Source organism: Triticum urartu, chromosome 1 (assembly GCF_003073215.2).
Source record: "Triticum urartu cultivar G1812 chromosome 1, Tu2.1, whole genome shotgun sequence".
Classification (NCBI taxonomy): domain Eukaryota; kingdom Viridiplantae; phylum Streptophyta; class Magnoliopsida; order Poales; family Poaceae; genus Triticum; species Triticum urartu.
Window position 1 is genome coordinate 396,042,655 of NC_053022.1, and position 13,259 is coordinate 396,055,913.

Sequence of the window (13,259 nt, forward strand, 5' to 3'; positions counted from 1 at the left end):
GAAACAGATGATACCACCTCACACGTTGTTGCCAAAATATGCTGTGATATATTTTTATGAGGTTCAATTATATCGAACATGAATATTTTGAGTAATAATGTGATAGTTAAAACTGAAAATACATACGATTTACTGAGTTTCATTAGTTTGTAGTTGCAAAATATTAATTAAATATAAGTAGCACAATAGAGTGGAAATTAGCATGCTTATTTGCATGTTGAGGTGGACTTTCTCCATGCACTTTGTATTTGCGACGGCGGGAGTACATGAATGTGGTTTGCGTAGGCCTAAAAATAGTGCTAATGGATGTTGGCGTGGCGTAGTTGAAGAGGTGGGAGACAACGTAATGAGAGAATTAGAGATAGTTGAGATCAACTATTTAAATACACTAGATGATTGCCTCGCGAGTTAATGTGGGAATTTGATAATTCAATGAGATGTGGTCGTTGCATGTTTTGGTGTATCTTTTTCCGTGTATGATTGTAGCTGCAGAAATAAGTTCATAGGATCAGCTATATTAGGTATGTACGATGGGTCTTGCTAACACCGGCCCGGTTTGCTATTTGGCACGAAAAGAAACATGAACATTTTTCTCTCAAGAAAAACCCAGGTAATGAAGTGTGTATTATTTGCTCCCCAAGCGGTACTCGTCCAAACCTTCACTGTCTATAATTTTGTTTATGTTCATCTTGTAGCGTACATGATGCAAAGACCAAAACCTATACAAAAATCTGACTCAGTAATCCCTGTGAATAAAAATTAGCAGCCCTCTCGTGGTGGTGAAACCTGTACGACAGCCCCACACTGTACATCCCAGTTAGGGTATGTACAATGGTTCTATCTTAAGAGTGCCACATAGGATAAATGATGAGGTGGAGAAGATAGAAATCATAAGAGAAGGCTCGTCTTATCTTATTTAAGAAAAGATAAGAGATGATCTCTTAGCATAATTTGTCTTACCATATTTTTAAGAACTACTAATTATTATAGATAAGGTTAAGAGATGACCTATTGTAGACATGTTTTTTTGTCATCTCTAATTTACATGCAAAACTTAAGATAAAACTATCTTATCAATCATTGTACATGTCCTTGCAACAAAACTTGGCTCAGTCGGCGTGCGCGTGGCATAGATTCTCGGGCTGGTAGCTTGGCAAGCGAGATTGCCGTACATGATGAGGTGTGATGTTACTTGAGCCACCACGTAAGTCGATTTCCTTTTTTCTCATCACACCGCACACGCGCTTTGACGTTGATTCGACCGGTGATTTGTCCCCGGTTTACTATATGTGGTACTGTTTATGCACATGCTAGATCTTTTTCTGCATGTATGTGCTGGTTGGATGAGTTTAGTTTGGTGCTGAAAGTAGCACAGTGCATGCATAGTTAGGATAATGTCGTGCGCCTGCCATGACATCGGGCTCCAGGTGTGCCTTCTTCCGGAAGGACGTCACCACAGTCTGTCGGCAAATAGTGTAGACTCCTATTACTGAGCTAGACAAAAAATTTAGGCTTTTTTTGGTTCATAGGATAGAAATGTTATAGGAATAGGAAAATCATAGGAAGTGAAATGACATGCATCTCAATTTCTATAGAGAAAAAGATGTCATTTGATGCATAGGATAGGGATTTTTTCATTGAGTCTTAGCTAATGTTTTTTTTCCTCCAAAATGTGAAGGATTGATTCCTATTCTATATAGGAATAGGAATCCATTGCTACAAACTAAAGGGCCTCAAAGGAAATTTTCTTATGCAAATCCTATCCTATAGAAATCCTATGACATTCCTACAAACCAAAGGAGGCCTTAGCTGTTCGAAAATTTGATCGAAACCTACCCAAGTGGCTCGTTCCTCGGAACATGCATACTCCCTCCATCCCACAATATAAAATAGCTTGCAAAAACGTCTTATATTATGCTCCCGCAAAAAAAACATCTTATATTATGAGATGGAGGGAGTAGCTATGATTTCTGACACATCTAGTGGTTTTAACAAGTGAAGCGAGCTATAGATATTTTCTCTGTTTCTTTTTGCTCTGCGTATAAAATTTGTTTGAAATCAAACTACATAAAGTTTGACGAAACTTATCTTTAAAAATGGCAGCATTTACAATACAAAAGTTATAGTATGAAAATAAATTTCATGATGCATCTAAATATATTGATTTTATATTGTGGATTTTTATATTTTTTCTTATGTAGTTGGTCAAACTTTATGAAGTTTGACTTTAGAAATTTTTTATATGCGGACCAAAAAAACCGGAGGAATTACATGCTAGCTCCCTTTTGTTTTTGAAAAAAAAAGCCAAATAGCCCTGCAATTAAACCCAGAATAATTACTTTATATATGCTGAGTAATCCTTTAATCAGGTAAGAAACAAAGGGGTTATGTACTATGAACCTACGAGAAGAGGTCGCAACGCAAGTATTTTTAAGCACTCTGTGAGCTGTCGACACCTTTTCTTAGATAGATTGTTTGTAGTGATTGAGAGGATATGTTTCTCTAATAGTTTTCCCCGGCCCACCAGCTCATGGATATGCCGACGGAGAGAGACATTTCGATTATAACAAGTTAACACGCTCGCCGTCCCATTCCAAATCAAGCTTGCTGTTGACATCAGTTCACATCTTGCAGCCAAATTATTTAATCTCAAGTTCGTTTAATCCTGTGAAGCTCTCTGAGCCATCACATGGATATTTATTTAGCTTTCGATTCAAGCTAATACTCCCTCCGTATCAAAGAGGGAGTACGAGTACGTATGTACTCCTACTATTGAAAAGTCGACGTCTGGACTATGAGCACACACGCTGACATGCATGCATGAGGCCATGATCGGATTTATCCATCACAAGCACTTTTCTTTTCATCTTTTCATGGCATGGGAGAAAAAAGATCTTAGTGCTTCATTTTTGATTTATTTTCACGGTCTATCCTCCGATAGTACATCTCAATGTCGACCTCTGCACTATTTTCTCCATATGTATCATGTTGTTCCAACCCCAGAGGAAGTACTCATACTTGGTGGTGACTTTTCACAGATTATTATCAGTATATGGATAAGGGCGTGCAATTTTGAACTAGGGGTTACGAAAAGGTAAATTCGAGTATAGTCCGTAAAACTCCCAAGAGATAAAAGAAGACCTCTAGACCTGAGTGAGTCCAAGTATCGAATACAAAAAAATTACGACGATATGCACCACAAGAATATAGGATGAGGGAATTTTAGAATTTATGTGGAATGAAGGATGCTGAGATTTTATTTCCTTCAGACGAGTGGGTTTTAAGTTTCAACAATAGAGTAAGCCAAAAGTGGCATTGCACTAGTCTTTTTCTTTCTTAGCCTACTCTATTCCATGCTCGGCTAACCCTGTTGCTTACGTCTTAATTAAGGAAAATGGAACGGAATCATGTTGCAGTGGCATGCTATGATAGAGATAAGTAATAATTACCCGCCCCCAACGGTCTTCTGTGGTTGATGCAATGTTTATGCGCATGGAATCCACAGTTCCCACTGTTAAGCATTGTATTCTACGGTGATGTATAAATCATATGTAGACGTGCGTACGTGCGTGTTATGTGTAACCGAGGGATAAGGATTGATGGAGCCGTTGAGATTGCATAGCCTAGTTTCTTGTAGATCAATCCACGCCCTAACCACCTAACCTCTTTGTAATCTTTGTCTCTATATAACACGTACGCGTCCCTGCTTAATTGCATACGCTTTAGCCTCAATTCTCACATGGTATACAGAGCCAAACTCTTCCCATGCATCTAGGTCATGTCATCCTCGTCCTCCTCCGTCGCCATGGCCTCCCACTCCCTCGCATCTCTTGGTCACACCATCATCGAGAAACTGACCAGGGAAAACTTCCTTGTATGGAAGGCGCAAGTCCTGCCGCACATCAAAGCTGCAGGCATGATGGGCTACCTTGATGGATCTCGCAAGGAGCCAGACGCCGTTCTTCTCACGGAGAGGGACATCGCCGACGGGAAGAAGGAAACCGTCACCACGTCGAACCCCGAGCACGCCATCTGGGAGACACAGGACCAACAGGTGCTTACGTTCTTGATTGCATCTCTTTTTCATGATGTCCTCATGCAAGTCTCGAACCATACTACTTCTGCTGGCATCTGGCAAGCTTTGGTGCAAAGCTTTTCATCGCAATCTAGGGCACTCACTCTCCAGCTTCGGTCTGCCCTAGGTAATACGCGCAAGGGGGACATGTCGGCAGCAGCCTACTTCACCAAGATGAAGGGCATTGCTGACGAACTCGCAGCAGCCGGGAAGCCTCTTGGAGAAGATGATCTAGTCGATCAAATTCTTCAGGGCCTGGTGCATGAACCGTACTACAATGGCTTCGTCTCGGCCATCTCCACGCGAGCCGCCACTGATCAACAGATCGGGCTCACTGAGCTCTTCTCGTTGCTCCTGGCGGCGGAAGGCCGCGTCGCCGCCCAGCAGGCGGCGTTCTCCCCGAACCACTCTGCCAACCTTGCGTCACGTGGCGGCGGCCGTGGCGGTAACTACAGCCGTGGTGGCGGCAGTAGTGGCGGCGACGGTGGACGTGGCGGCTACAACAACAACCCTGGACCACCACGCTACAACGACAACTATGGTGGTGGTTCCTCTGGCGGTGCGCCGCGCAACCAGGGTGGTGACCGCGGTGACCGTGAACGCTGTCAGATCTGCAAAGAGGAGGGCCATGGGGTGTGGCGCTGCAAAAAGCGCTATGACAAGAGCTACAACAATAACGTCCGCAACCCTGTTGGTGGTGGTGATCGCGGCAACAACGGCGGCGGTGGTGGCGGCGGCGGCCAACCTCGCGCTGCCAACGCAGCTCACTCCTATGGCGTGGATACCAACTGGTATCTCCACACCGGTGCTACAGATCACCTCACCGGAGAGTTATAAAAGATGGCCGTCCGTGATCGCTACACCGGCAACGAACAAATTCACACCGCTAGCGGTCAAGGTATGGATATTGCACATATTGGCCATTCAGTTTTGTCCACTCCCTCTGGCTCCTTGAAATTAAACAACATCCTTCATGTCCCTAGTGCCGAACAGAGTCTTCTTTCTGCTTATCAGCTTATGAAAGATAATGATGTGTTTATTGAGCTTCACCCTCAAACTTTTTTTTGTCAAGGATCAGGCTACCCGGAGAACCATTCTTCAAAACAAGAGTAAATGGCGTTTGTTTCCTGTTACTGGTCGGCAAGGTGTGCCTCAACGCCAAGCCCTTGAAGCAACCACACCATCCACATCTCGGTGGCACAAGCGTCTAGGGCATCCCTCCCTTCCGGTAGTTCAGAAAATTCTTCGAGATTTTCATCTTCGTGTGTCAAATAAACAAGACCATCTTGGTTTGCGATGCATGTCAGATGGCCAAGAGCCATCAGCTACCTTATTCCCGTTCCAATAGTGAGTCCAAAGCTCCTTTAGAGCTCATTTATTCAGATGTTTGGGGTCCTGGACCCGTCTCTGTAGGCAGACAAAAGTACTACGTCAGTTTTATTGATGATTTCAGCAAGTTTAGTTGGATCTATTTGCTCAAAAATAAATCTGATGTGTTTGAGAAATTCCACTCCTTTCAAGCTCATGTTGAACGCCTTTTTAATCGTAAAATTCTCGCTATGCAAACAGACTGGGGAGGTGAATACCAAAAGCTCAATCCTTTTTTTGAGCGCATTGGCATTACTCACCATGTCTCGTGCCCTCATGCCCATCAACAGAATGGAGCTGCAGAAAGAAAACACAGGCACATCGTGGAAGTTGGTCTCTCGCTTTTGGCTCATGTGTTTATGCCACTAAAGTTTTGGGACGAAGCATTCCTCACAGTTGTCTACCTTATCAATCGCGTTCCTAGTCGTGTTATTAAGAACCAAACCCCTCTTGAACGTCTCTTTGGAACCAAACCAGACTACACCTTCCTTCGTATTTTTGGGTGCGCCGTATGGCCCAACTTACGTCCTTTCAACAAGCACAAGCTCGAGTTTCGCTCCAAGCAATGTGCTTTTTTGGGTTATAGTAGTCTTCACAAGGGGTACAAATGCCTTGATATCTCTTCCGAGCGTGTCTATATCTCTCGCGATGTTGTGTTCGACGAACAAGTTTTTCCCTTCGCCAAACTTCATTCCAATGCCGGTGCGCAACTTCGGAAAGAACTTGTTCTTTTACCACCACATCTTCTGCCACCTAATTTTCTCCAAGGAGTGGACGCAGCTGCAGGCCCTATGTCTATATCTAATACTCTTGATAATTCTGCTGAAAGTGTGCAGGCAACAGGTCAAGAAATCAGTGAAGAAATCAATGAAAATAACCTTGATTTTATGCAGCCAGGATCGCCTGCTGCAGAGGATCCGGACGCAGCTCCCGAAGTGGATTTGGGCGGGAGTGTCTCCTCAGGATCGCTCCCTGACGCAACCGCAGCGCCATCTACTCCGGGATCCGCGTCGCCAGACGCGTCAGGCGGGCGGCCAGGCGGGCCCCCTGGCACGCTGTCCCCTGGTCGGCTGTCATCCGCGTCCGGGCCAGGCGGGCCAACCCCACGCGCGTCTGCTCCCGGCGGGCCAGCCCCACGTGCATCTGGTCGGCCAGGCGGGCCACCCCCTCATGCTCTGACTCCGCGCGATCCACGTGGCGGCTTGGGTGCGGACTCGGAAGCCTCTCTGCCGCCGCAATCTCCAGGGCCCAGCCAGGATCTGTCACCTGGTGGTTCGCCACGGGCGGCCGCGCCGCATCTCGCTGACCCGTCCATGTATCTGCCTCGGGATCGGCTGCGGTCGGCTCAGGATCTTCTGTGGCTGCGGCTGATTCTGCCAATTCTGCTTCACAAAACCGGCTGCAAATTCAATCCGCTCAACCTGCTTCGCCTCCTCCTCTGCACTTGCACACCAGGTCACAAAGTGGTATTGTCAAACCTAAAGTTTATAAGTATGTTTGTGTTCGTTGGGGTTCTTTTTGTGCTGCAGGTGAACCAACAAATGTACGTGAAGCACTTGGTGATCCCAAGTGGAAAAAGGCCATGGATGAGGAATACTTGGCACTAATGGACAACAAAACCTGGTGTTTGGTTCCACCAGTCAAGGGTAGCAATGTCATTGACTATAAATGGGTGTATAAAATCAAGAGATCTGATGGCACCATTGACAGGTACAAGGCTCGTTTGGTTGTCCAAGGTTTCAAGCAAAGGTATGGACTTGACTATGAGGACACTTTCAGTCCTGTAGTAAAGGTTGCCACCATACGCTTAATTCTCTCAGTTGCAGTCTCTTGAAACTGGTGCATTCGACAACTAGATGTCAAGAACGCGTTTTTGCATGGTGTTCTGGAAGAGGAAGTTTTTATGAGGCAACTTCCTGGGTATGAAAGTTCAACCTCACCGCATTATGTTTGTAAGCTTGACAAAGCTCTATATGGTTTGAAACAAGCACCCCGAGCTTGGTACTCTCGGTTATATTTCAAGCTACAGTCTCTTGGTTTTGTTGCATCAAAAGGAGATACCTCGCTGTTCTTCTATTGTCGGCGTGGCATTATCATCTTCGTGCTTATTTATGTTGATGATATTGTTTTTACCAGCTCTTCTCCTACAGCAGTTGAGTCTCTTCTTAAGGACCTGCGTATGGATTTTGCACTCAAAGATTTAGGGCCTCTACATTTTTTTCTTGGCATTGAGGTGAAACCAGTTGCAAGTGGTATTTTGTTATCACAGGAAAAATATGTCCAAGAAATTCTTCAACGCATTGGGATGAAAGGTTGCAAACCTTCTTTTACACCTCTGGCCCTCTCTGAGAAACTATCTCTTCATGATGGAGAACTACTTGCACCAGATGACTCCACTCGGTACAGGAGTGTGGTAGGAGCACTACAGTATCTTACCTTGACTCGGCCAGATATTTCCTATGCAGTTAATAAGGTCTGTCAGTTCTTGCATGCTCCCACTTCTGTTCATTGGACTGCAGTTAAGAGGATCCTCCGGTACCTTCAAGGGACGCTAGGGCTTGGACTCAAACTTTGCAAATCTGACTCCATGCTTGTCAGTGCCTTTTCTGATGCTGATTGGGCAGGCTGCCCTGATGACAGACGATCCACGGGAGGATTTGCAGTCTTTCTTGGAAGCAACGCAGTGTCCTGGAGTGCTCGCAAGCAAGCTACTGTTTCCAGGTCTAGCATAGAGGCTGAGTATAAAGCCTTAGCTAATGCAACTGCTGAAGTTATTTGGGTGCAGAATATGTTGACAGAATTGGATCTTCATCACCCGCGGGCTGCATCACTTTGGTGTGATAATCTTGGTGCCACGTATTTGACCGCTAATCCTGTTTTTCATGCTCGAACAAAAGCATATCGAGATCGACTATCACTTTGTTCGCGAATGGGTAGCAAATAAACTACTCAATGTTCGGTTTGTGCCTACAGGTGATCAGGTTGCAGATGGGTTTACTAAACCCTTGTCTTTGAGGCAGCTAGAAGCTTTCCGACACAATCTTAACTTAGATAAGTTATGATTGAGGGGTAGTGTTAAGCATTGTATTCTACGGTGATGTATAAACCGTATGTAGACGTGCGTACGTGCGTGTTATGTGTAACCGAGGGATAAGGATCGGTGGGGCTGTTGAGATTGCATAGCCTAGTTTCTTGTAGATCAATCCACGCCCTACACCTAACCACTTTGTAATCTTTGCCTCTATATAACACGTACGTGTCCCTGCTTAATTGCATATGCTTTAGCCTCAATTCTCACATCCACACCACTATCATAGCTGCTGAAGATTCTTGACATCCATGAATGATCAGATTATTGAGCAAACGATAACAGAAGTGGCAGAGTTTCAAACGGGTTGGCACACATTAAATCAGCTTTGTGATATACTCCCCCCGTCCGGAATTACTTGTCGCAGAAATGAATGTATCTAGATGTATTTTAGTTCTAAATACATCCATATCCGAGACAAGTAATTCCGAACGGAGGGAGTATATGGTTGTCATACTACAACATATCATGACCGAGTCCCAAGGGTTATCCCCTTCTCCAAAAACATACTTTGACTGTGTGCATCACAATGATAAAGAGCCAGGAATTATCCTCCTTTTTCTAAAAAACCACATGAGGACGTATTCTTTTTTATTTGTTTTCCAGAACTGATCAACAAGAACGGTTTATGATTAATGAGAAGCATGGAGACACGCACGTCAACTCTCAGCTAATGTCGTTGACACAAATCATACACAAAACGGCAAATCTCGGAGCAATTAAAAACCTCGCATCAACTGGGCGACCAATTAACTAGGAACGAATAATGATCGGTCGGTAAAGCAAGCAATACTATATACTCCTTTCTTCGTCTGAAGATATTTGTCGGGAAAATGGTTCCCTAACAAGTATTTCTAGACGAAGAAAGTATGTGAAACTGTGAATAGTCAATCGTGTCGACTTGAAGGAAGTTGGAGCACGCGGCACGTTACGTACACATCTGCAGATGCACATTCCTAACTTTATAATGCAGCAGGTGATTTTTTTTTACAGCGTGCAGATGCAGAGGGTTAGAAGCAGTACATCTGACATGATAAGCACGGGGATGTGTCATGTAATTAAGGCATTTTTATTTTTTATATTTTTTTATTGCGTGATGAGCACAGGGAAGAGGGGTACGTGGTTGGAGAATACATGTGCATGCAGGTGCGCGCCACATGCACGCGATCGGATGTCGATCACATTTTGACCGGCCACCTGTGCATGCGCAGTCCAAGTGCGTGGACACGGCCGTAACGTGCTGCACCTGCACGCCATACACGCCCATACGTGCCTATCCTTCCGTTCCCACTTCCCACATCCCGGGCGATCCATCATGGGCATGCATGGCATTCACTGTAGGATGCATTGTTGGTCATCGTTCAGATCGCAGCAGCTGTCGACGGGTGACAATCGGCGCATGTCCTCCTCATCTTTCGGTCATCCACCGGCAGCAGTTACGTTCGCCCACCGTCCGGGCGTCCCGATCACCCGCCGAACCGCCGCACGCTCTCCTGATCTGCAGTGATCTGCCATTCTGGTCTCTCTCTCTCTTCCTGGTCCACATGGCAATGCGCGCCCGTCTACGATGGCGGCGGGTGGAGGAAGAGGCAGATCGCCGAGCAATCATCGACGGCGTAGCCCCGCCGCTTGCGCCTCCAGGCGCGGACGGCGCACTGGACGAGCCGCTTCACCGCCTTCTCCCTCTCCGGCGTGTCAGCCACGATCTGCACCGCCTCTTCGTTGGAGACCACGTCCCAAACCTGCCACCATTTTCCCACGTCCATCAGATGATGCAGTAGAACTGTGCCAACTACCACCATCGAGAGGAAGAATTTGTCGCTTACCCCGTCGGTGGCCAAGATGACGAACTGGTCCCGGGAGGTGATCCTCCTCTGCGTCACCTCCGGCGCCGAGATCACGCCGTAGTCCTTGACGCAGTAGTCGCCGAACGCGCGTGACATGGCCAGCCCCGGCGCCTCCCTGTCGGGCAGCCACACCCGATGCACGCCGGGCTCGTCGTCGTGGCAGTGCACGCGGCCCTTGCACTGCACGATGCGCGCCTTCTCCTCTGCAAAATCAGATTTGGCTGCCAGTGAGCAACGGCCTTCTCATCAACCATCCTGAATGTGCAGCAGCGTATTGTACTTACGAGGCAGGTTTGGTTTGAAGTCGACGGTGAGCTGAACGGCGGCGATGCTGCCGTCGTCCGACGTGGTGCCAAGGACGGCTCGTGAGTCCCCCACGTTCGCGATAACCATCGTGTCACCCTTCTTGACGATCGACAACGCCGTGGAGCCACTGTTGACCGCGTCGAGACGGCGGCTGCGGCGGAGCTCTTCATCGACGGCGGCGGCGGCGGCCAGGTAGGACTGCCTCCAGAGGTCGAACTGGCAGTCGCCGAGCTTCTTCTCGCCGTCGATGAGCGACGCCAGCGCGACGGCCTCCTGCCAGTGGCGCAGCAGCGACGGCGGCAGCGAGTCCCGGACGGCCTTGGAGACGTAGTGGCCCCACTGGCCGTGGCCGTCGAAGATGCCGCAGAAGATGGTGTCATCCTGGCATCCGAATCCCTGAAGAAAAGGAGTATTTTCATTTGTTGGCGTATTGATATCAGTTTTGCTAAAGCACATCTAAATGTGTCATAAGTATTGCATATCTAAATCCTATGTCATTGATCTTACGTTGAGATTCGTGCTGATATTTTCTTTTTTTTTCTTTTTTCTTTATGCTTGATTCACTCATTTAAATATGCAATAAATAGAGCACATCTAGATGTGCCCTAGACACACGCGGTTAATATTTACATCGAGTTACAGTTTTGGTTGGCCTGGCCTAATGCGATTTTTGTTTCTCCCCCCATTGCAACCTGTGTTCAGCAGTGCCGTTTACGAGTGTAGGTAACGTAATACCCCTTTCTGCCGTCGCAGTCAGTCTCCAACAAGCCACATTGGATTCAGAAAACCAAGAAGCCGAACACCTTTTTTTCTCCAACAAACCAAGACACGTGTATTATGCCTTTTTGGCATGGAGTACTGTAGAAGCCAAAAGCAAGCAGCATATCCAAGGACCTCGTGAACAACATGCTACAAAACCTATGCCAAGATAAGCCACGTATCACTACTTACATTAGTGAGCCTGCTTAATTAAGGGCCAAAATCACAACTCCGTTTGGCATTGCCCATTAGATTGTACTAGTAAGTACAAAATTCAATCAGTTTCTGTCTATTTCGTAAGAAACATATCTACGTATGTTTCTGTACTTTTTCTAGCACGTAACAAAATATACTTTTTCTAGCAGATTACAAAATGAATTCAGCATAATACGGCGCAAAGATAGATTGGGTCTGAGTCGTATTCAAGACTTCCCGCAGTAACAAGAAAAACTCGGTACGGGAGAGTACAAGATGAACTAAAACACCTCGCAAAAAACAAAGAAAAATTAGAAGAAAAAATGATTAGGCACACAGCGGGGAGAGCTTTGAACCCCATATTTTAGGAAGCCGTTTGATTTATTCTGTGGTCAGGAACGAGAACAAGCCAGCGACTAGTCCCTCCCAAGAACTGCCTCCTCTTTTGGACTATTTCCTCCTATGGCAGGGATGGGTCGACGGGACAGGGCCAACGAACCATGACACTAGCATGCACAATATCTTCTTCGCTTGCAAGAAAAGAAACAGAACACAATCTGATTGAAACGCCGGAGCAAAACAGTTTCCTGTTCAAATTCTTGATGAAAAGATTCACCAAAAGAGCTCCACGTAGGGTGCTGAGCTCTACAAGATGCTCTGTATGGCGCCAATGATTGCCACCACCACGAGCATATAATTTCACGTGGAACGGAGCATCAACATGTAGCGACAGGATCACGAAGCAGAGCAGAGGCGACGGCTGGATGGAACTCACCTCCCAGACGAGGGAGCAGTCCTGGTTGGTGCCCTTCTCGCCGCGGCGAGACCACACGGCGGCCAAGGTCTCGGAGCCCTCGCCCCGCAGCGTCCCCGACGACCGCAGCACCGTCCCCTGCGGATCATCCTCCTTCCTCTCTTTTCCAGCCATGGATCGGGCCAGCCCCTGCAGCAGCGACGACAGCTGCCGCATTCTCGCTAGCCCAAAGAAACAGCCCAAAAGAGTTGGGCGGTGCAAGAGTTTCTTCTCTCTCCCTTGCTCTCTTAGTTTCTGGGTGACCCACGACACTGTTGGTGGTGTGCACGGGCGAGGACAGAGCACTGCCTGCCCATGGCGATGGGTGGATAGGATAGGGAGCTCGCTCGGGAGGTTTCTTTAGTATCGATTCGTTTCTCCTGGGCCTTTCTTGTTCCAGGGAGTTCCTTTGGTCTTTGGATTGAAGAAACGATCGAGCTTGGGCTCACTGGAGATATGGATAGGATCGGTCGATCAGGCTAACTTCACTAAGGAAGAAGGAGGGGAGCAAGCAAGGATTAATAGGAAGAAGCGAAGGTCGTGTTGTGGTGTGAGGTGAAAGCTCGGGAGGAGCTTTTAAAGGGGAGGAGAGCTGGAGAGGTGAGTTGGGGAACAAGAGGTGGGTTGGGGACGAAGAGCCGGGCGTGCGGGCGTGCAGTGGAAGCCACAGCAACGAAGCAAACATGCAGACCGAGGCAGGGCGAGGCAGCAACACGATCGAAGATGCTTGTTTGGCCGAGGACGACGGGTATATGTTCTCGGAGACCGACTCGGCGTATTCCGTTCCGTCAACAGCTTTCCGGTGTTGCGTTTTGTCCCCGTCCCGTT

General features: G+C 47.1%; 1 protein-coding gene across 1 annotated transcript; it reads right to left on the reverse strand.

The window, feature by feature from the left end:
* Positions 1–9,579: 9,579 nt before the first annotated feature.
* LOC125514504 (probable protein phosphatase 2C 48) lies at positions 9,580–13,150 on the reverse strand. Its single transcript, XM_048679849.1, has 4 exons — positions 12,414–13,150; positions 10,663–11,080; positions 10,358–10,581; positions 9,580–10,273 (listed from the first exon to the last, which is right to left on the reverse strand). The coding sequence occupies exons 1-4, from the start codon at positions 12,606–12,608 to the stop codon at positions 10,094–10,096; spliced, it is 1,017 nt and encodes a 338-aa protein (XP_048535806.1). The 5' UTR covers positions 12,609–13,150; the 3' UTR covers positions 9,580–10,093.
* Between the last annotated feature and the right edge of the window lie 109 nt (positions 13,151–13,259).

What these genes read in the sequence shown, in the direction of transcription:
- LOC125514504 (XM_048679849.1), bottom strand. Translation starts at nt 12,608, where the DNA reads ATGCGGCAGCTGTCGTCGCTGCTGCAGGGGCTGGCCCGATCCATGGCT. An exon ending in ACTGCTCCCTCGTCTGGGAG is followed by an intron (nt 11,081 to 12,413) that starts GTGAGTTCCATC and finishes CCTTTTCTTCAG; the next exon opens with GGATTCGGATGCCAGGATGA. An exon ending in TCATCTTGGCCACCGACGGG is followed by an intron (nt 10,274 to 10,357) that starts GTAAGCGACAAA and finishes AAATGGTGGCAG; the next exon opens with GTTTGGGACGTGGTCTCCAA.